The sequence below is a fragment of the Labrus mixtus genome, chromosome 15, assembly GCF_963584025.1.
Source record: "Labrus mixtus chromosome 15, fLabMix1.1, whole genome shotgun sequence".
NCBI classification, from domain to species: domain Eukaryota; kingdom Metazoa; phylum Chordata; class Actinopteri; order Labriformes; family Labridae; genus Labrus; species Labrus mixtus.
This window is the reverse complement of record NC_083626.1, coordinates 14,834,881-14,858,395: the sequence shown is the minus strand read 5'-3', so window position 1 is coordinate 14,858,395 and position 23,515 is coordinate 14,834,881. Positions and strand designations below refer to the sequence as shown.

General features: G+C 41.5%; 2 protein-coding genes across 2 annotated transcripts; both read right to left on the bottom strand.

Moving 5' to 3' along the window:
- Positions 1-328: 328 nt before the first annotated feature.
- On the bottom strand, positions 329-16,269 carry erbb3b (erb-b2 receptor tyrosine kinase 3b). The gene is made up of 28 exons (XM_061056742.1): positions 15,904-16,269; positions 13,425-13,579; positions 13,148-13,334; positions 12,702-12,827; positions 12,540-12,602; positions 12,248-12,366; positions 8,860-9,001; positions 8,568-8,681; positions 8,351-8,468; positions 8,190-8,263; positions 7,278-7,368; positions 6,568-6,770; positions 6,293-6,425; positions 6,093-6,186; positions 5,276-5,433; positions 5,132-5,188; positions 4,354-4,495; positions 4,135-4,254; positions 3,908-4,006; positions 3,507-3,692; positions 3,270-3,425; positions 3,093-3,168; positions 2,844-2,990; positions 2,667-2,764; positions 2,403-2,579; positions 2,239-2,310; positions 1,804-2,098; positions 329-1,666 (listed from the first exon to the last, which is right to left on the bottom strand). Exons 1-28 carry the CDS (start codon positions 15,983-15,985, stop codon positions 759-761), a joined length of 4,392 nt encoding a protein of 1,463 aa, XP_060912725.1. The 5' UTR covers positions 15,986-16,269; the 3' UTR covers positions 329-758.
- A 2,794-nt stretch (positions 16,270-19,063) lies between these two features.
- arf3a (ADP-ribosylation factor 3a) lies at positions 19,064-23,509 on the bottom strand. The gene is made up of 5 exons (XM_061056746.1): positions 23,416-23,509; positions 22,153-22,333; positions 21,954-22,064; positions 21,507-21,631; positions 19,064-21,390 (listed from the first exon to the last, which is right to left on the bottom strand). The coding sequence occupies exons 2-5, from the start codon at positions 22,298-22,300 to the stop codon at positions 21,229-21,231; spliced, it is 546 nt and encodes a 181-aa protein (XP_060912729.1). The 5' UTR covers positions 22,301-22,333; positions 23,416-23,509; the 3' UTR covers positions 19,064-21,228.
- Positions 23,510-23,515: the final 6 nt, after the last annotated feature.

Genomic DNA, 23,515 nt, shown 5'->3' with positions numbered 1-23,515 from the left:
AAGGGATAGGAAGAAGCCTAGGCTTGTCAAGTCCTACCCCCATTTAGAAAATATTTGCTGAGTCAATCGATCCATAACCCCATTAACTACCCTAGGTCTGGACGAAAACGGAAAAATACGGAAGTCCATCTCACTGCTCTGTATAATCTCTGATCTGTCTCGCGCGCAAATACGTCACATACGCGTTTACGTGCCCCCATCTCGTTTTTTACGGTTCATAGTAGTCTACCGGATATGTGCAAAAATCAACTGTTTTTAGTTTTGAAAACATTGAGACAGTATAGAAGAAAAAGAAGTGAGCTCCGAACAAATCAGTGACACAAAGGCATTTGCAAAATAGTTGTATTTATTCAATTTATATAGCTTCTACTTCATGATAGCCTATAATAAATTGTCAAAATGGGACATAGCCACCTCAACTTAGGCCTACTTCAAAATACACAAGCAAACTATTTCTTGACAATAATAGGTACATAGGTTCCCTTTACTCTCCTGTTTACTGCAGAAATTGATTACCATAATATTTCACAGGCAAACAACACTTGTTTGACTGCAACAGCATTGTTTCATATTTAACCAACTTACATTTTCATGTTTTTCTTGTGTAAAACAGTAGAATGACTTTCATTTGTAGATTCATTGAATACCTAAACTTTATTGGATGCAAGAAATGAAAGAAAAAAAAGCAGAAAATCAATACAGAAGTTCCAATATATTTTACTGGCGCTAAAGAACAGTCTCAGTCCCAGGCCACATTATTAGGTGCGTACAGCATCTGGCTTGATGAACAGTCTGCTGTGCCAGTAGTCTGGGTTGTCAAAAGATGTGTTGCTGCCATGTTCCCCCATGCCAGCACACACCTTGATGTATCCCCCGATCCCTGCACACCTGCCGCTGCACGTCTCCCCAGGAACAGTCCTCCCCTTTACTGGGAGGTTCTGGTAGTCTGCCTGCTCCCACCCACTGGGCACCACTCCAAGTCTGGTCATCTCCTCATACTCCTCCACCTTTTCTCCTCCAGCTGTAAGCACATCTGGCCTGGGTATGACCGTACTGCTCAGATCGCCCTGAAGTGGTTGTTTATTTGTGTTGTGGTGCTTCTCCTTTTCCTCTTCTTCCTCCTTATGCGTCTTTTTCAACACCTCCACTATTTGGTCTGTTTCCTCTGTCACAGCTACAGATGTTTGACTCCCACTTTTCTCCCATGCTTGATCCTCTCCCTCTTTAGAGTTGCAGCGCCTGATATCCATGTATTCATACCTGCCTATCCCTTGGGCTTCATCTCCTTGGTCACCCACAGCTCTGATCCTGCTATCAGAGTCTTCAGAGAGATTATGTTCCTCTGCAGAATCTCTTTGATCGGCAACACTTCCCTTACAGCCTTCCTCTTCTTGTCTATTCGTTAAAGGTGAGATTGAAGCAAGAGTTTCCACTAGTGCTTGGTGCTCTACAGGTACTAGAGCCATGGCGGTTGGAGAGGGTGAAGGTGAAGATTTAGGATTAGGTGCCACTGAAGGACCAGGGGAATTGGCTTGTGTTAAGACCACACTATTGGAGGAAGACTCTTTGCTCATGATTTCATACTCCTGAGACGGGTTCATCTCAGTGAGAGACAGATTATCCTTGAGTTTTGGTTTTCTTGGCCCATAATGAGAGACTCTACAGACTGTGACAGAATGTGTAGAGAGAAAAGATAAGAGCCTTGATTACATATCCTTATGAAATACATGTATCAGCCATATTCAACAGAAAAAAAAAAATCTGATCAGTCAACATGCTCTTATCTTACTGCTGATTATTTACCTCTCTCTGGAGTAACAGGTGACCCGGCCAGGACATAGCCATAGTGGTCTACCTCCTCCTCGTCCTCTGCTGTCCACACCTTATACGAGCATGGACTCGATGCCGTCGAGAGTTTTCTGTGTCGGCTGATGGATATGTGAGGATTTCCCCTCTCTGAGCCAAACCTGGCTCTGTGAAGACTACTCCCACTTTGTAACCCTTCCTCACGCAGCTCCGCCTCTCTGCCGCTGCCCCTGACTTCTGATCTCTCTGGCAGCGTCCGCACAGAACTCAGTCGAGACCTCTGAAGCCACAGCTGAGATGGAGAAGCAGAGACTTGGGACTGATGCAGCAGTTCATTCAAATTCATCCAATTATTATTTTTAAACAACACTATGAGACCAGAATTAACCCTACTGTTATACTGACAGTGACGTAAATGTGAGTCAGTTATACCTGGCGTATGCTGTCCACAGGGCTGGGGGTCATCGGTAGGTACCCAATTGGGCTGGCCTGAGAGGTGCCACTCTGCAAATGACGGAGGAAATAATGTTGTTTGCCACTTCCTGATCCAATCTGAATGGTCGTCAAATGTTTCAGAGCTTGATATTTTTCATTACCCTGTTAGAATGAATCCTGGACCGAGACAAACTCCAAGATGGAGAGTGTTGGAGAGGAGGAGTAGCCAAACCATCCTCCAGCCCCTCCTCATCTTGGTCTTCAAAAGCTGCCTCCAGAAGCCCGCGCTCTGATTCTCTTCGATGGCTCTCTCCTGAGGCCATTTCTGCGCCCTCCGACTGCAGAAAAACACAAGAGTGAAGGGTTTGAGGTCAAAGTGAGCACCAGAGGATTTGTCTCACTAAAAATGGTGATTAAAGCTTCACCTTGATGACTAGATATCGAGGCGGGTCTCTTGCCATGCGGGTAAAATCACTGGCCAGCTCTTTAAATGTTGGCCTTATGTTTTCATCGATCATCCAGCCTGAAAAGAAGAATTTCAACAATCACGTCTGGTCTGTGATCTGTTCGTGCACACTGGTGGAAAGTCTTTTCACACCTACATTTAACCATGACCATGTAGACATCTATAGTGCAGATGTGGGGCTGTGACAGTCGTTCGCCCTTCTCCAGTAGACTTGGCACTTCCTGAGGCTGCACAGACGCGTATGGCTCCGCTCCAAATGACATCATCTCCCACACTGTCACCCCTGTCCGGAGAGAGATACGCACACATTTGAAACACCTCTCTGGTGAAATTCACAGACAGCAGCTTTCAGGGGGAATTTGAATATTGGCACGTCGCCTCTTACCATAACTCCAAACGTCACTCTGATGAGTGTATCTTCTAAACAGGATGCTTTCAAGGGCCATCCATTTTATGGGAGTCTGGATAAGGAGACAGATTGCCGACAAGCTGTACTGATTTATTCTATTACAGGGAAAACCTTTTCAACAGGACTTCAGTTAATTGAATGAGTCATAAAAACCTTGGTGTCGGTAAAGACATATTTCTTGTCGTCGGGGTAAAGGAGGTCTGCCACACCGTAGTCAGAGATCTGGACCTGGTAGTCGTTCTTTAGCAGGATGTTGCGAGCAGCGAGGTTCCTGTGGACCAAGCAGTGCTCCTCCAGATAGTACATACCCTAAGACACACATGATAAACACTCTATATGTCCTTTAACAGTTGTTCAAATGAAGAAAAAAAAAACCTCACATTCACTCACCTTAGCAATCTGCACACACCAGTTGAGGAGGCGCTGGGGGTCCAGGCTGGTCTTGTGCTGCCTTATGTGTTCTAGTAAGGAGCCCTGTGAGCTAAGCTGGGTCACGAGCTGCAGAGTGGGACCTGGGCAGATGCCCAGAAGCCTCACAATGTAGGGATGGTCCAGGCTGCCCATGGACAGCATATGCTACATAGAAAGCAAGTTATACAAACCATATATACATTTTCTATGATGTAATGTCTTGTAGTGGGAATTTTAAATAACATTACACACTTACAAGTTACAAACATCTCTCTTAATATTCAAACATTTCTATTTTCTTCTCTGCTACATGCCTGGCTAATGGTTATTTCTCAGAGGTTTAAACTACTTTAAAGAGTGTCTGAAGCTCAGATTCTCACATCAGTGATCTCAGTAAAGGTCTGTCGGCCTGAGGTATCCTGGATGGTCTTAATGGCCACAGGGATCTTCACTGTCTCTCCCTCTGGAGTCCAAAAACCCTTCGAGACAATTAAACGTACAGCAGCAGCATGTCAGTACACAGGAAACTTGTAGCTATTCTTAATCTAAAACTATAATCAATAATGAACCTTTAGCTTTCCAAAATTACAAAGTGGATGATAATTACCTTGTTCACTGTGCCAAAAACTCCTGAGCCAAGCGTTTTAATCTTTTTCAACTCTGAGGGTCTCAGGATGCGGGCATGAACCCTGGTACCTTTCTCCCCAGGACCCAGTGGCTCAAAGCTCTGCCAAAAAAAACAAAAAAAACAAGAATAATTCCCGCATTACTTATTTTCTCGCTGCATATGGTAGTTAATGAGGCTGGATGGTCTTGGAAGTCTCACCTCTCCACTCTCCAGGTACCGCCTCATGGCTCTCTTGCGGCGAATGGCCAGGCCTCGGTGGTACAGCAGGCCCAGGAAGAACAACACCAGGCAGAAAATAAAGCCAGCTGGGACACCTAAAGCTATACCTGTGATCTGACCACTGCAGAGGGTAGCAGAGAGAGAGTACCAAATTGATAAATAAGAAACAATCTAACGGTACAATTTTATGAGTCAAATCCTTAGCCATTAGATTTACGGTCCACAGTTTCTTCTTTTACTTCACATCAGATTTATATTGTACTCTTTTTGTGAATGATTTCTACAGGATAAAAGAGCTTCTCAGGAATGTTTGTGCTGGCTTCACTCAAATGAATGGGAAGTTAAAGATCTGCAAAGGATAGAAAGTTGAAGATGTTTTGCATCATTTTCAGTGTTCCTATTTTCTTCTCTTATTTATTCTTGCCGTATGTCCCCATGAGGATTTCTTATTCGAGAGGGGGTAAAGTACGAGACTCTTTTTTTGTCACCTGTTGCCATGGTGAATTGTAGTATAGGGGCTAGTTGTGGTGGTGCGTATGCTGAACCCCGAGTGAACCTACTCAAAACTGATTGAACCAACTAAAATCAGCTGTTCAGACCGGAGACTCAGAGTTTCCCATCTGAGAATACTTTGACTCAGAGTTCAGGGTTAGACTCAGAGCTTGTAGAACCTCCTTTCTGAAATGTGCCCCAGTTTGATAGCTCAAACATCCTGCAGTGTAGTGTTTTATGTTTACCAGCAGGGGGAAACACTTACCTACTCACTGCCAGTCCTGTTGCCTCTAAACAATACTTTAATCCTGGGCCTGAGCATCTGTAACGTTTTAAAACATCATTATATCTTCAACAGTCACTGAGAAATGAAAATATAAACACACATATATTTTGAGTCCAGTCTCACCCCTGTGTGCAGTTGTGGTGACACGGTTCACAGTAACCTTCTCTGTTGGGGTATTTAAAGATCAGGCCCCTCTGACCGTCGTTCACTCCAGTAGGACAAGAGGACATGCAGTAAGGACCATCTTGAAGGTTGGCACATGCCTCACACTTGTCTGCACCCTAAGACAGAGAGGAATGGGAGAAACGGCGACATAGGAAGCGACATTATGTATACAAATATAAGGAAACTTTCTACACTGTAATGAATCAAGACATAGTGCAAAAAGACTGATTCCAAATTAACAAGTGATTTAAGACATAAGCGATTGTTGACTTTCTTTTACATAATGGAAAAGGAGTGCCGGAAAGCAAAAACTCAATTTCATAATGGAAGAAAATGGACAAAGAGGTTTCCTTAGGGGATACAAAGTCAATTTCGATCATTAATTAAATCGATCATCATTTAAATTTTCTTCCAAAGCAAATAATGTCTAGACATTATTCCAAATATTTTTTCATTAAGTTGTTCTCAGCTTGTTCCCAGTTGTAAGCTTGGGTTCAGGAAAATAAGCACTTACTGTAAAATATTTCAGATTTATTTTTCTTAAAGGGAGAGTGACACGTCCCACTATCCACATTTTATATTACCTTATGTATGTACACCTATGTAGGTGTGACTGTAAAAATCAAATCAAATCCAGAAAATTATACAAAAGACTTGTTAGTTAGGAAATGTTTTTTTTTTTTTTTTGTCTTGACCCCAAATATTATTAGCCAAATGAAATCTAGATTCATACAAAAGCATTCAGCTACAGTGTAAGAAAAAATAAAATGATTACCGGTCCAGTGCAGCTGGCTCTCCCGCTCTGAGGCTTACACTCTTTATGACAGGCAACACACTCACCATCAGGTCCTGCAAATTCTCTCGGAGTTCTGGGAACACAATTTTCCAAAAATATAAAGTTAGATAAGATAGATAAATTCAGTTAAAAAAAAACAGCATTAGTGAGGACAGCAACACATAAATGTATCCACTGACCCAGTGAGAAAATTGCAGCTGCTAATGCATGTGCCCTGTCGGCTGTAGTTCCTGCAGGAGACACACTGGTTGGGCCCCGGGCCCCAGCAGCCAGAGTCTGAACACAGCGGGTCACACACATGGCCCTCTGCAACTGTACACACACACAGATGGCAGGAAAGATTCAGGAAACTGCTGCAGCGATATATACTGTATGTTTGTTTTTTTTATATGTCATTAAAACTAATGAAAATATAAAGTGAAAAAATGAAAAGTAGATTATATAGGAGCCTCACCACACTCTGCCAGTGGCCTGTTGTTGTTTAGGTTGTTGACTCGAACTCTGCGGCCTCTGAACAGCTGCGCCCAGTTGACAGTGTGCTGGTAACAGAGGTTGGCATTCTGGCTGATGTAAACACTGCCATCACTGATCTCACGGAGAGAGCGCAGACCCAGTGAGGTAAGTGTGGGGATGCGCATGACCATGAGAGAGAAACGCCTTCAGATAATGAGGATGAAAAGAGGGAAGAATACAGAGATATACATTAGATTTAGAACTAAAAGAATAACAGTAACTCAAAAATGAAACATTTCTACAAATGATGTAATAGTTTTAAGCAAAATGGCATGCTGCAGCTTGGGTCTGTCTTATAGGTATCACACTCGCAATTACCTGTTCACAGCTTTGAAGCATAGAGAGAGAAGAGAGAGTGCACAAAGCACCTTGTCATGACGTGTGAATGCAGATAGCAGCTTAGAGCAGACAAATAGAGGAGTGTGGAGTGTGCCACAGAGCAGTGATGACACATGGTTATGCAACAAACTTAACATCTAATACGGAAAGATATTAGTTGAGCCAATAGCGCAAGCATTTCCATTTAAAGGGGGGAAATATAAAACTGTTAATTATTAGTGCTTTTTAAAGGCTTTTTCATATAATAAGGAAACTCCATTTATCCTTCATGTTTGTTGTCTTGATAATCACATAAACAACATTAAGCCTTACTTGTAGAGTGACCTCCCCTGAATGGTTGTCAGACTTGAAAAAACAGACAGATCATTCAGTTCTTTGGGCCATGATTGGATGTTCAGGATATCTGATGGTAAAACAAGGAGACTATATTAAAGGACCAATATGTAACATATCTACTGAATTAAATCATAAAATGACCTCACTATATCATCTGACATTAAGGAAACATGGTCGAAGGAAACTCTTGCACTTCAGCCACTCCACTAATGGAGGTGATTGCTCTCAGAGAAGGACTTAAGAAGGCAAATTTAATAAATGTGCAAAGGACAAACGTTTCGTTTTTGTTTGGTTCCTGTCTCGAAGAAGGTATCCACTAAATAATTAAGGAAACATGTTATGTTGAAGTGCTGGCTTTTCAGTCAACAATGCAGCAGCCAGGATGTCCACCTTCTAAGTTTCCATTCCAGTGCGGAATGATTTGTTTTGACCAGGGAAGGTAGGCGGTTTTAAGGCACCCCCACACGGCCGTTTTGGATGCCCCTCGGTTTGCCAGGCAAACAGCAAACCAACAGGATTTGCAGTGTTGGAAGAAGGCAAGCTAACTACCGACCTAAAAAGCCTCCGCATTTTTCTAATGAGCTCCACAACCAGAAACATGGTGAAAACAGGATAAATATCAGAGATGCATTTAAATAATGGGGATAGGTAAGAGGGCAGGAAGGTTTCTAGACCGATGCAGAGCTTGTTAAAGACTGAAGCGTCCGTGTCCGCTGCATGGCAACCCATGTGCACAGCGACTCTAGGGAGGAGGGGGAGACCGCTCTCTACCAATGTTTTGAATTTGGACTTCAGTACCCATTTTAAACCTGTCACTGAATTGTGAACAGGAAGGCGATCAATTTAAAAGTGACTGGAATACTTTGAAACTTGTAAGTAAATACAAACCTGTAATCTCTCTGACAGTGCTGAAAACGTCTAATTTTTTGGCATCCAGAGGCGGGACGTTCTTAAAGTCGTCACTGTGAAGGATTAAAAAACAAACAATAAAATCAAGCTCACTGTAAAACACTGTAGGCTGAGATTCACCTGGCGCTAAAGCCTATTACCCAAGAATCCCTGTGACCAGGAAGTGAAGGCTGCCCTGGATCTTGGTGCAGTTGATGAAGCTGTCGATGTTGCTGGAGTCTACAGTTTGCCTGTGTTCAGCACCCGTACCTTCACACACTGCAGGGAACACCAAACACTAGCATTAAGCTCAGGGGGGGGGGGGGGGGGGGATAAAGGCAGAGTAAGAGTTATTAGAAAATGTTTGGTTCTATCAACCTTTTGGGCAGAGTCCACTGCAGTGGTCACACTGCCTGTGACCCTCTCGCTCCACCTCCATCTTGTCTTGAGGACAAACACTCACACAGGAGCTACCGTCCACCACGAAATGAGCTGCAAAGATGTTGATGAAGTTCAGGAGAGACAGAACAATCAGAATATTTAAGACCTAGCATAATGTCACGTCTACCACAAGTATTTCATCGCTGAGAATATTATGACGACACAGGGAAGTCAAATGATGTTCCAAGAATTACACACACATACAAATAAACAAACATCTGTCACTCACTGGGGCACTGGGAGACACAGATGGAGCCGTACTGATATTTGGCGTTCGGGTTGGTCTCCATGTGAAACGTCTGCTTGTTATAGATCAAAGTCTGCGGACACTGAGGCACACACGCTCCAGAGTCGTTGAAATGACGGCATGCCTATACACAAACACACAAATGTACAAACATATCCAGATGGTTACAGTACAAGAACATTTCTTGGCTAAAACCAAAAGTCGTTACGTGTAACTGAAGAAAATAAATCGTCTTAGAAGATTCTATAAAAATTGTGTTTCATGTTAACACAATAAATGTCAATGTTTGAATAGTTGTTTAATATTTCAGCTGTTTTTATTTGCTAAATAAAACTTTAAAATGTAACAGTTTTAGCTGCATGTACATTAACTTTTTCCCAGATAGAGAAAAATCCCAACAAGTATTCTACGGATAGCCAGGAAATCTTATACCCACATTTTTGCCTCCCTGATGTTTGAATCTAATGGAGTTCAGTGATCTTTTGTATTTTCTATAAGTGTAGGTCAAATCTTAATCATGTTTGCCTTAGCTAAAGTAGTGCTACTTAGAAAATGTGAGATTAGATTAGAAAACTTTATTGATCCCCAGCGGGGAAACTCATTTGTCACCTGGTCAATTCATACACACAACAAACAATATTGACAGTACATCACAGTACACAACAAGTAAATAAATAACAAACACAACTGAAACCATTTGGATAATCATGTACAGCCATGAGTCAGAAACACAACTAAAAATGTTCATTCAAATATCGGACTGCTGCAGGAACAAAGGACCTCCTGAGCCGTTCAGTGGAACATTGTGGCATCACTAGTCGCTCACTGAAGGAGCTTCGGAGTCCGTTAAAAACACCATGTAGAGGATTGCCTTCACAGATCAAAACAGTTTGAAGTTTGGTCCTCATTCTCTTATGAACAGTGATCTCAAATGAGTCTGGGCTAATGCCAATCACAGAGCCAGCTTTTTTAATCAGCTTATTGATCCTGTTTTTATCATCCACACAGATGCTGCCACCCCAACACAGCACAGCATAAAAGAGGACACTAGCCAAGACTCCCTGATAAAAAAACATAAAGAAGACTCTTGCTAATTTCAAAGGATCTCAGCTTCCTTAAGAAAAAAAGTATTGACTGTGCCTTCTTGAAAACAACATCAGTATTCTTTTTCCAGTTCAATTTACTGTCCAGGAAGACACCAAGGTATTTATAAAACTGGACAGTCTCGATCTGCTGACCCTTAATGATCACAGGGGAGACCTCGTCCTTTTTTCTTCTAAAATCTATCATAAGTTCCTTTGTTTTTCCAACATTCAGTTTTAAGAAGTTTGCATCACACCAGCTGACAAAAGAGTCAATCTCTTTTTTGTAGGCAGTGTCATTGCCTTGGGTAAGTAGACCCACAAGTGCAGTATCGTCCGAAAACATTTGGACGTGACAGGACGCCTGACCATGCCTATAGTCAGCAGTGTAGAGTGTGAATAAAAACGGAGATAACACGGTGCCCTGTGGAGCTCCTGTGTTAGTGAGGATAATGTCTGACTTTTTATTATCAAGCATGACAAACTGAGGTCGAGACAAGAGGTAATCTAAGACCCAAGAAATAGATTAATTTGTTTGCTAAAACATGTGGTTGAATGGTGTTAAAGCATTGGAAAAATCAAAGAACATAATCTTAACTGAGCTAGCTGTTTTTTCCAGGTGACTGTAAAGTAATGCATCATCAACTCCCACACCTTTCCTGTAAGCAAACTGCAAGTGGGTCTTGAAATACCTTGCTGATACCTGTCTAGTCAGGTGACCCAGGACAAACCTTTCAAAACATTTCATAATGTGTGAAATCAGGGCTATGGGTCTAAGATTAGTAAGGCAGCTGCTTACATTTGATTTTTTGGGAATGGGCACAATACAGGACATTTTCCACATTAATGGAATTTTTGCAGAAGACAAAGAAAAAATTGAATGAAGGACTGAACACAACTGGTCAGCACAGACTCAGGGTGCGTGGATGAACACCATCTGGGCCTGCTGACTTGTTGGCATTAAGGCGCTTTAATTGTTGGTCGAACCTCATAACAATAACCTAATAACAATAGCTGATCTACAGTCATCTGGGCTACTCTGTGCAAGAGTTGAGAGGACGTTCTCATGAGCAGAAGAGAAGTCAAATTCATCAAACCTGGCAAAGAACTGCTTTGACTTATTTACATTAATCTCTGACCCAAGGAAGCCAGAGTTACTGGTCCCATAGCCAGTGATAGATTTCATACCTTTCCAAAGGCCCCTTGTGTTACTATTAGACATCCGTCCCTCCGCCCTCTCCTTATATTTATGTTTACCTTGTTTGATCAGTATTTTCAGCTCCTTTTGAGCCTCCCCAAGGTTTATTATTGGGGTAAAATTTTACTTGCTTGCAGGGGATGACAGACTCAGCACAGTAATTAATATAACAAGTGACCTTGTCTGAGATACTGTCCAGATCATTGTCATCATCAAAAAACGCAGACCAATCGGTGCAATCAAAGCACCCTCATCAGACATTCTGCACACACATAACTATAACTGCAGTAAGTGTAATGTGTTTGGGCACGGATTTATCTGAAAAGCTATAATTGCTATAGTTGGGAATGTTTGGTGTATTGATTATGGTCAGATGTATGGCGGGTAAAAGGTGCCTGTAAAGTAATCGCGAAATTGAATTGTGAACTGAAGGCCTGTTTTCTTTTATTTAATTGTGGGTTTTTTCCTTGATTAACTTCAAGTGTTTCTTGTTATTTATAAAAAAAAATAGAAAATTGTGAAATACAAAACCGGTTACCAACATTCTGTGTCGTGTGTTTTAATTAATTCTCCACCAGCTCCAAGAGTCGAACCTTACATTAGCCCTGTACACATTCATTTGTTACATCTTGCCTTTTTTGATAATTTATTATTTTTTAAATACATATTTTATTTAAACTAAATTTTGTATCCTGAGTGTTACACTTGTCATCCTCTGTCCTCCTTGTTTACTCTGAAAGTAACCTAAGACTGTAGTTATGATCATTTTAATCTATGTAATTAAAAAAAAAAAAAAAACCAATCAGGGAGGCACAAAATAGACTAATGTTAAAAAAGGAATATTTGTCCTTTTGCTTTTTTTCCATCTTCCTATAAATTACCAGGTGCTTCAACAAAAAAAGAGTAAAATAACTTTGTAGACCTTGCACAGCTGTAATACCACACAACGATTAAAATAGAAACAAGTAAAGTGGGTTGAGAGTGGGTGGTTCAAGAATCTGTAAGGGGATTTCCATATCACACTATCATTGTATCTTGCAAAGCGTTTTATCACTAGATTCCCTTAGAGAGGTTAAAGGAGAGTACTCACAAAACAGTCCATGTCCAGAGGGCCTTTACATCCTGCTGCACATTCTATGTGACAGCAGTCCCTCGGGCTCGTCCCAAAACAGCGGCCATTACACTGCGGAGCGCACACCGTCTTAGTCACTGAGACAGAGAGGAGAGGCTGGTTGAACAGAGGTCACCGATGTACGTGTGTGTGTGTGTGTGTGTTGTGTCTCTCTCTTCATTTCTGTGTATGAAGAGAGGCATTCTGTGCAGAAAAGGAGGAGGAGAAGAGATAAAACACAGCGAGAAAATCAGAACAATTGGGCACTCACAGATCTGACATTGGTCCTTATTTGGCCCCCAGCAGTAATCTCCGCAAGATTTGTGGCACGGGCCTGACAGAAAGAAAGATTAAAAAAAGACAGACACTGCTTATAGGGAGGAGACAATTACAGATAATTTGGGCATATAATAAAAAGAACACCATCACAGACCTCTCTCTCCATTGTACTGGATGTCAATGGGAGCACTGTTGTTCCTGATGATATCTTGCCAGAAGATCCAGGGACCGTAACTCAGGTACTTGTTGTTGATAATCTGCACTCCTCCCTCCAGAATCTCTGTGAAGTAATGGTTGAGAAATTATGTAAAATACCGAGAATAAGCATGGACAGGATGCCTTTTAGAAAAGTTAACTTTAGACAACAACAAACACAGAGGCTGCTATGTAAAGTGTCCATCAGTATTAACTCATTCCAATCATACACATTCATACTCCTTTGACGCAGCAGCGGGAGCGACTTGGGGCGAAGTGTGCAGTGTTTTTTTTTAATGTCTGGGTTTTTTGTATGCATTTGGTGCCTTAAAACAATTTAGGGAGCTCGTACACCTTTCAAGTGGGGTATGTTGGGCATGCATCTGTTCCCCTGTTTTTCTTCACCTGTCAGATTTGCGAGCCCGAGCTGCCGTAGACCGTTGGAGCCGTCCTTGGGGTAGTTGAAGAAGACAGAGAGAGCAAAGCGTCTTTCATAGAGGCTGTTTCCTCTGATGACTCGTAGTTGCCCTAAAGGGATCTCCTGAAAGTGGTTCATAGCAATGAGTACGTAGCCGGTCACCTCGCGGATTGTCTGTAGGGGAAAAAAGGAGTACACATCTACTACTTGTACATGAAGAATCGGTTAAAAAAAAATGAAACATAGAGGAAGATGAAGTTTGACCTTTAGGAAGGAGAAGTCCCAGTTACTTTCAATCTGAGTGATCTCCAGGTTTCCCATGATGATCTCACAGCCAGTATAGCGATCCTTCGTCAGGTTGTACTGGTTCTCCTGAGAGCCTGTGGAACTCAGGCCATTCTGCGTACCTTGACACACCACTGATTTAAATATGGAGAAAAACACACGTTAGTACAAGTGAAAGAAAACAAGGGGAAGTCCAAAGGTTACATTCATTTCAATCACCTTTACTTGGAATACTAAATGTTTAAGGACAATGCCAGCGGTTTGCATGTTCATTTACTATTTATTTATTCTGCCACATGTACTTTATATCACTGCTAACCTTTTTGCTAGTTACACCTTGAGTTACACATTTTTGACGTTTTTTGCTGAACTTTTAGTTAGTTTCTGTTTATTTCTATAAAATCAAATCACAGACTGTTGACTCATATTTGAGTTGTGCAAAAGATCAAGGGGTATATAAAAATCTGTATCATGTTGTGTCATTGTTACACTGATATTGCAACAAATCTCATTAGATTACAATACAGCCATAATGTGATTTTGTAAAAGGTTAATGCAGACAGTGTCCATATTTCGTTAAGAGCTTACTATGTGATGACCAATTAATCAAAACCAATTGCTAGGGGGGAAAAAATATCCAAAACATAGCATGCCATGGACAGTTTTAGCAGAAAGTAAATCAATGCATGACTCGTGGTTAAGGATCTAAAACATGCAGAAACATTGGATGAAGGAGACCAGATGGGGAATATTTGAGTGCTATAGGGATATTTGTTGTTTCTGCAGTATAGGGCTTGGTCTTCCTGGCGCTCTGTTTACTGCTGTGTTGGCTACAGAGTTGGATGTGAAGCAGAGTAAAAGTAGGCAGACTGAAACCCTGCTACATGAAGCAGTCCAGGCCAGAGGCTGATGGCGGAGAAGGCCAAGGGTCGAGGAGAGCAGAGCTTTTCTCTCACAAAGTGCCCCATTGTGATGAAGTTATAAATGTGGACAGTGTGTCACAGTGAGTGAAGAGTGATGCAGTGACAGACAGTGCTTTTGTGTGTGTGTGTGTGTGTGTGTGTGTGTGCGTGCGTGTGTGTGTGTGTGTGTGTGTGTGTGTGTGTCTGACGGGGCTGCGTTGCTGAGATCATACCAACAGATAATGGGGCTTGTGTGAGTGGGACATTCTGGCAGAGGGACGGGAAATATCGTGAACGGAAAGAGACATACACACCATCTTGTACGGACTAACAAAAACTGTGGCACTGGACCTGATGTACAAAGATTACACACCTGCAGCAGTCAACACAAGTCATATTTCCTGTCTGCAGAGGGTAATTCCAGAGTCTTCCAGTTGAAGTAAAATTGAGCTTTGATGCTTGTTGCATGTATTTGTATGAAATATGTTGGAGGATTACATGCTGAAAAACAACTGTAAAATAATCCATACCTTCATGATTTCACTCATTCATGCATGTTTCTCAAAGTCAACACATTTACAGAGTAGAAGTTGAACTCATAGCTTGCAGAAATGCCTGATAATTCTTACTATTTGGACAATTCAAATGTCCATGCATGCACTCACATGATTGCACACCTCAAACATCTTTAAAAAAAATGTTTTTTGGGGTGGGATGCAGGGGTGAGCTCTCGTCCAAACAGGCTTCTCACCCTGGTTCTATCTTCCCTGCTCTCTTTCTGAAATCTCTACACAGACTCATGTCTCTGCTTTTCAAGCTAGCATGGAGGGGGTGGCTTTGGGAATACCCAAGCTTACTGCTATGCCTCCTGAGGTGTCGTGGGCCGAACTTGACAAAACATTGGTGAAGGCAGGTGCCCACTTGTGATGCACTGGCCCTCACTGCCTTTCTGTTTTCACTGAGTCTTGGGGCCAGTAGGGCCAAGGTTATGTGACAGATCAGCAGAGCATAAGGGCTCCACTGAGTGCTTATAGCCTTTTGAATAGGGCACACCTACCTTGTGTTTTATTTCAAATTGAAAAGAATTTCATTGTGTACCAAAAAAACATCCACATGAACAGGACCAGAAGTTCTCCAGCTGTTTTTTATTTATTGTTTTCGACCGAGGTCATTGCCATCCAGTTGACATTAATGTCCTGTCTCCTCTAGGACATTAATGTTGCTCTCGTTTATCTCTAGCAGCCTAAAATAGTGAGATACGTTAAGAGCCTTGTTTGGAGCTCCGTTTTAACAGTAAAAAAGCACTCAGGGAGGAAAGTACAGTAAGTTCTGTGTGATTCAAAACAAAGGAATGTTGAGATGAGGGTAGATAGTTTATCAAATGTAGCTCTCTTAAGCTCAGATAGCATGAGTGATCTTTATTCCTCCTCTTATACTGTTCTAATTGAGACTATCATTTCATACAAGCTAGAAGCTGGTTCACGTCGCTCTCACAGAGTTCATGAAATTCTGACATTGAAAACGCGATTGAAATATGGAACAATAAATTCCCCTACCTTCGTGGCTTTGGGTTGATGCTGTTTGTAGCCTCCATACAGATGTCACACAAAACAATATGACTCGCCACAACTGGATCATGTTGAAGCCGGAAGTAATTAGTGTAATGATATCATATCGTGCAGGTTCAGGTAGTCCTTTGTACAATCGAAGATATGGTGGAAGGACTTGATGTTTTAAAAGAAAATATAGTATCCCTGGTTCCAGGCTCCGTTTCTATAAGATGAGAATGAAAAAAATCTTCTATCTTGAAGAAGTCAAAGTGGAGGAGAAATTAAAACTTATAAGAGCAGATAAATTGCACCAACTGCTAAACTGTTTACTACGAACAAGTGGCAGTTTATTTTGACGACGGGTTTTCCCTCCCAGAGAGAGACACGTGATTGGCCAGGAGCCTGATTTATTAACCAATCAGAGATCGGTCCGTCTATTTTTCTCCCCCGCTGCAACCTCAGTTGTTGCACTGAACAACCTATACAAAAAACATTAACAAAAAAAAAAGTTAAGCTACTTAATAAAGACACAGCTTGATCATATCTAAAAATAATAATTTGATTTACTTTAGTGTGATTGGTATAAAGGAATAAAATTGGTAAAAAAAAGAGGAAAAATGAGGCTTAGTTGGCAAAAAAAGAAGAAGATCTAAACCTTTTGTGCAACATCATATATGTCCCATTCTGTGCAGTTATTTTGGCTTCATGTTGGCTGTCAGCTGCAGTGTGTGGAAGCTGTGCTGTGGTCTCCTAGTCAGCCCCCAGTTCTGTGAGTGGCTGCACTGTTTCCCCTGTAAAGAGCAGTATTGTCCCCCCCTCCCAACCCCTGTCAACTGGTTAATCACCACTTTGATGCGTATGGAGCAGTGTGTCACAATGGGCACATTGTCAGATGTTCAAGTGACTTATGAACCCAAAACAAGAACATGCTTAATGTGAGGAAGATTTGCCTCATAGCAAGCAAGATTCCTGAACATGAAGCTGCGAGTGAAAAGATGGACACTCACTGATGGATGCTAATCAGTAACTGTTTGTGACAGATGTGTTGCTAACCTTGTTTTGTGGGAGACAGAGATGGCTGCACAGTTGTAGTTTGTTTGGGAAAAGCCATTTATGGAAATGATAGTCAAAACTCATGATATGATGGATGACAAGGTGTAAAGAAACAAGTCATTTTTCTATTGAAGCATTATTAAAATACATTTGATTATGTCTCTATTAAACTGAACTTAAAACTTCCTTCCAGCAGCACTTTTGTGTCCAGCAGGAGGAGACAGAGTCTGAGGATTAAAGCTGCTGCAGAGCCTGTGGGATGTGCACACATCAGTTTCTACTTTATTAATATTCTATGACCCATATTTAAGTATAATGTCAAATCTCTTTTGGTATTATTCTCAGATTTGTAAAATGTTTAATGATGGAAAACTTTTTTTAAAAAAGCAACATTTCTCAGTAGGTTGAAATACATTTCACAACTGGAGTCAGTTTCCATAAACAGAAAGTCAGTGTCAGTGAGCTCAGAATAAAGTGAAAGAAATTGCAATGGAAATCCAGATTTACTGATATCAAACACATCTTTGTGATTGCTGCTTGCATTCTCTTCAGGGTTTCTCTGTTTTAAGGTCAAGAAAAGTGACCTCCAAAAAGACCTGAGGATTTCATAGATTCTGCAAAGTCGGGCAGTTTGACGACGCCACCGTGGTGTCAGCCTCAGTGACCACCCTGGTGGCCCTGTCCCTTCCAAGGCGAGCCGTGGGGGTGACTGCTGTGGCCTTTTGCGCTTGCAACTCCTTTAAGAGATTGATGAATTGATTGTGGGGCTGCTGCCAGTGTGTCTGTGCCCTGGTCGAAGGCGTCCCGGTTACGGGTGGGAATCCCAGCTATGGCATCTGCCCTGGGGCTGCTTATTGTAGTGGTCCTGCAGGGGGCCCTGGAGGCTGGTGGCCCCGGGAGCAGCTCTGACCCACATACTGCTGTCACACCCCTGGAGACACAGCAGCATTCTCCCTTAAACAGACTTCTGATTGGCTCAGACAAAATGACTCTCTGTGGAGTGCAGCGATTCCACAGGGAAACTACCTGATTGTGCCAAACTTCTCTTGATGGGAGCAGTTAAGAAAGGCCAGAGGAGAAAGACCATGCTTTATCCACGTCCCTTCTACCTATTAGAACAGCTTATGGCCGAAAGTGTAGATGTGCAACCATCAAGCTCCAAATATTTGTTTTACAATAATCTGCTCTATAACCTAGTCACAATCTCAAAGCTGTCCTCTGATTAAAAACATTGTGTAACTTGTTGCCTTTCTCGATTAACTGACATTATTGTACAGCATGTTGTATGTGCAGAGATTAAAACGTCAAGTCTGCTTTTTAAATATATCTTCTGAAGGAGGAAAGGTTCTCCATGCTCATATTTGATTGGTATTTGACATGTGTATAAGAGGAAGATTCTGGGGGGGTGCTGGTTTAGCTCAGTTGGTCGAGCAGGGGCCTCATATACGGACTCTAAGGCCAAGTTGCACTGGGCGCATGTTTGACTCCCTGGCACTGTTTGGTGCATGTCATCTCCCACTCTCTCTCTCCCCACATTCCCGGTCTATCTACAACTGTCCTGTCCAGGTAAATGAAAAAAAAAAAGCCCCCAAAAATAATCTTTAGAAATATGATGATCCTGTGATACGACAGCTGGTTTTGAAGCCAATCCTGGTCCAATAAGGGATGTACAATAGTGGGGATGTTGTTGTTTGTTCATCCAAAGGCCCAACTAGGGACAAGAGTTGGAAATTAGCAATAGTCTCTGTGCAGCACATCAATATGTTACATTGCATCATCCCTATTAAATGAAATTCAAATGTGAAAACAAACTTAGAATGGTGTTTTTTTTTTTTTTACTAAAATAAGAGTCTTCTTGTGCCCAGCAGTTAAGATTTAAAGATGAACATGATTTCTGGTTTGGGTGAAATAGAGGCAGGTAGTTGGATAATCATTTTTTTGTGAAAGACACCAGAGCAGAAACACATTAATAACCAAATTTTTTTGGGAATGTGTTTAATCTAAACTGTATTGGAGAATGATTTCCAATCAAGCAGGAAAAAAGACATAAGACATCAAAATAATACTGATGTATAAGATAACAAGGTGAAAAGGGAGTAAGACAAACAGACTGATGTTTTGGTATTTTTATTGATTGATTGATCAGTTTATGTAGCCAGGAACCTTTAAATCATTCAACACTTTTGCACTCTCTGCTGTTTATGGTCCTCCTCTTCATGATATTTCACTCAAATCATTTAAGTCATTGTTATTCTTTTCTCTTTTGTTTTAACTTTGTCAGCTGGAATGTTCTGCAGTGGTCTTTCCATATTTTTTAAAGTTAAGTCTGTCATTGTAGTCATTGAAAGGAGGACGGTAAGCCACAACAGTACCGAGTGCGTCAGTGTTACAGATCTTGGGCGACATACTATAATGTTGGACATTCCTACATACAAACCTTTTATCAAAGAGAACTCAATCACTGGCAATATAAGGCCACAAAAACAATGTTCACACCAAACTGAATGTAATAGAGGGCACATCACACACACACACACACACAAGCTGCTGTCAGTTAAACATATCCGCCAACACACTGACTCCAATATCTACAGGTGTATGGACAACACTGTCAATGGACTGCAAGTACCATGGTATACTGTCATGTTACATGAACATATATACAGTTGCGCTGACATAGAAAAGCATGCTTTTGCATATTAGAAGGTAATTCGGTAAACTTTACACTAAATCCATAACATTTATCAGTACAGCATTGTTCCAACAGCAGCAGTAATTTAGACTAACAAATATAGTCTGAACAAACCGGCTATTATAATTCACTTTACAGATCTTGTACATTATTAACATGCCTTTTGATGCAGTATTATCATGACCCTCTCTCCTATTTTAATTATTGTGATTTGTGTGAACACTTAAAAGGACAACTGTTCAGTCAAGTAAGCAAATAAAGAAAAATAACACTCAAATAAACACTTTGCAGATTGCATGAAAAATAAATAAACACTTCATTTAGAGATACAAAAAAAATGGACGTTACATTTTCTACAACATTTATGCATCTAGAGTTATGTTGTGCCAACATGGTACACAGAGATACAGTTAACACAACAAACACATATAAAGTCACACCAATTACGGATGAAAAATCAGGATTACAAGCAATGTGAGTTCTTTTGATGGATATAATTGCAGCTGCTCGCATAAACCGGTTTAAAAAAAACAACAACATTCGAAACACTGTAAGCTCTCTGATATTGCCAATCACATGCTCGTATAAATCATTCCTCACACGGCAGGCTGATAGCAGCATATTTTCTAAGCCACAGAGCTGGTACAGTGTGCCTGGTCTGTCATCGGTATCACGTTAGATATCACAAGCTGCTGACGCTGCACAAACTGTTTTAACCCTTACTGATCAAGGCAACTCGACTGAAAATTAATTCTTATTTACAGCAGAGACCTGCGGTAGCTCACAGCTCGGACAACCCCACAAGCCATTACTGGGATATCTCGATGCAGATTGGGAAGCGGTAATATACAGGGATATAGGGGCTATTTTTTTTTTTGCCTCAGCAGTTAATGCACATTGCAATATAAAAGAAGACAAACCACATGATAATAACCAATTAAACAAACAAATAAATAAATAAATAGATGTTGATAAATCTACGATTATTTTAAACAATCGGGTATGCCATTAGGTTTATGATTGAAACAATAAATAAGGATAAAAATAAATACATTTGAATTAATTGTAAAATAAGATTTAAAAAAATAAAACATTTGGAGGCAGAGCATTGGTATGGTGGAAACTTTATACTTATGAGTATATTTTTTTTACAATGTGATAGTATTCTGAGATAGTAGTTCCCCCCTATAATATAATGACATTCATTATAAGTTACATTTTCAAAAACCTAAAGGATGGTTTATCAGTCATAGCTTCTGCAATGTAGGAGAGTTAAATATACTTCACTGTAACATTGCACTATAACATCCCATCATTTATGTATTTAGATTATAAAAATGTTGTTATTTAAGGTCAACTTCAATAACATTGGTTCATCAATATTTTAAAAAACCCACTGCAGACCCAAACAAATTAATGTCACCAAAATAAAGAGATCAAATTTCAGTATTTTGGGGAGAAAGCCATTGAGAGTCACCCCCTGGGAGCTTTTCAGCACTACCTTTCCATGTTAACCCAATGGATTCATTATAACCTCAACCTGGAGCTGGCACCCAGGCTCTTCCCCACCCGACTGACCTGACCTTTCATTTTTTGTTCTTCAGCTGGTTGGCCAGCCAGTCCAGGCCCTCGTAGAGACCGTCGCCACTGGTGGCACAGGTGGCTTGGATGTACCAGTTGCGGTGGCGTAGAGAGTGCAAGCCCAGCTTGTCAGTGATTTCGGCAGCATTCATGGCATTAGGCAGGTCCTGATTTAAAAATAGAAAACTCAGGTTAATACATCCTTGCAGGTCCTGACTTAAAAAAGTCAGTTGATAAATCAGAAGCAGAGAAAGTAAGGGATGCAAAAAAGGGAGGTCCATACCTGTTTGTTTGCAAAGACGAGAAGAACAGCATCTCGCAGCTCGTCCTCAGCCAGCATCCTCATCAGTTCTTCCCGAGCTTCATTAACACGCTCACGGTCGTTGCTATCCACCACAAATATCAATCCTGCAGCCAGAGATAGGGAGCTTATGTCATTCAAAGGGTTAAACTAAATGGAACTAACACTCCCTCTGCAAGCATGATGAAGCAAGTTTTACCTGTGTTATACTGTTAAAAATGATTCTGTTTTCTTTAACATAAATGAGAGGATAATGGTTCGCAACAGTTTGAGGCTGCCTGCAATTGACCTCATCTAAAGCATTAGTCAGAAATTCCCTCAGGTGCTGGGCATTTCATATGAAGCAAAAATTGCCACAGGACTGGGAGGACCCTACACACAAACAGGGCTGATGTGTGTATCATCTAAAAAGCTGCTGCGCGGGCTCACCCTGGGTGTTCTGGAAGTAGTGACGCCACAGGGGCCGGATCTTATCCTGGCCACCCACATCCCACACGGTGAAGCTGATGTTCTTGTACTCCACTGTCTCTACATTGAAGCCTGAATAAAAAGCAAAATCAAAATGACTCACAGGAGCTTTTAGCCACGACACTGACAGGTGTAAGTAATTCATTAATTCCTCACACACCGATCGTGGGGATGGTGGTGACGATCTCTCCCAGCTTCAGCTTGTAGAGGATGGTGGTTTTCCCTGCAGCATCGAGCCCCACCATGAGGATCCTCATCTCCTTCTTGCCTATGAGGCTCTTCAACAGGTTGCCAAAGATGTTTCCCATGATGACTGGCGGCTCTCCTCAGCTGCTACAGAACTGGTACACAGGGAACTGATGAAACAACTTTCCATACATGGCAACAACCCCATATAGAAAGTCACAACCACACACACACAGTAGCTCTGCAAAAGCAGCTCTTAACATTACCACCTCATTAAGCACTTGAGGCCACCTCAGAGGAAAGCCACTAAAAGGAGAATTCACACCTTGGCTGGCAGCTGACCTGACTTAAAGGCTTTTACTTACACAATTGAGAACTACCTATAAGGAAATGGGATCAATTTCCTACTGGTGCAGAGTAACCACCCTTTCCACTGCTTACTTTCAAAAGGAAATATGTGAACAGTGAAACAATTTATAGCATGTTAAATGAAACACTATCAGACTGTTGTAAAGTATTTAGTATACACAGCCTACACCATAAGTTGTGCGCCTTTAAATTATGACGCATAGAATGAATAAAAAGGTTTTGACACAGGCCAACTCTGTCAACTTGTGCCAACATCTTCTACCTGCGGTCCATTTGATGTTACATGGGATGATCCAAAAGAAGCCAGAAAGATACATCCACTGTCTGATGTACAAAAAGGGCGACCCTCTTTTTCATCTTTAAAGCCACTTTCGTATTCATTACCTTGCAGGTGCTGGAAACTGAGTCTGTTAATGATGACACATTACTAGTGATTTTTATGAAATGCTCAGGTTTCAGCCGCTAGCACTGCCTGTCACAGCTGCAGTGGCCGTACGACCATGTACATCTGTCACAACGCGAGGTGAAGACGGCTCCTGCTGCAGTCCAAGAAGGTGATTACATTACGTCATTACGTCTTCAATATAGCGTGAAACGATAAGTTATCTGAATGTAATTAGCGAGCAGCAATATCAAACAATGTCTTCAAAATTAAAAAGAAAATCTCCGGATCATTTTGTAAGCAGTAATGCCCTCTTACAGTCACGACAAGCGCACCAGTCGGCCTGGTGTCGTCGATTAACGCGTCGTGCATGTACTGAGAAGCCTCGACAAGGCGTTAAAACAGCGGCAATTGTGCTGCGGTTTCCTTAATTACTTTCATACATCTTTAGAGTATTTACACCATTTGCATCTCATTCACACTTACCCGTCAACGGCAGGCAGGATACCAGCTGGATTTAGGCAGGCAAAGGACGGGATGTTGTTCTCGCGATGATAAAGCGGTTGGTAGGTGTGTGTTCTCGCGG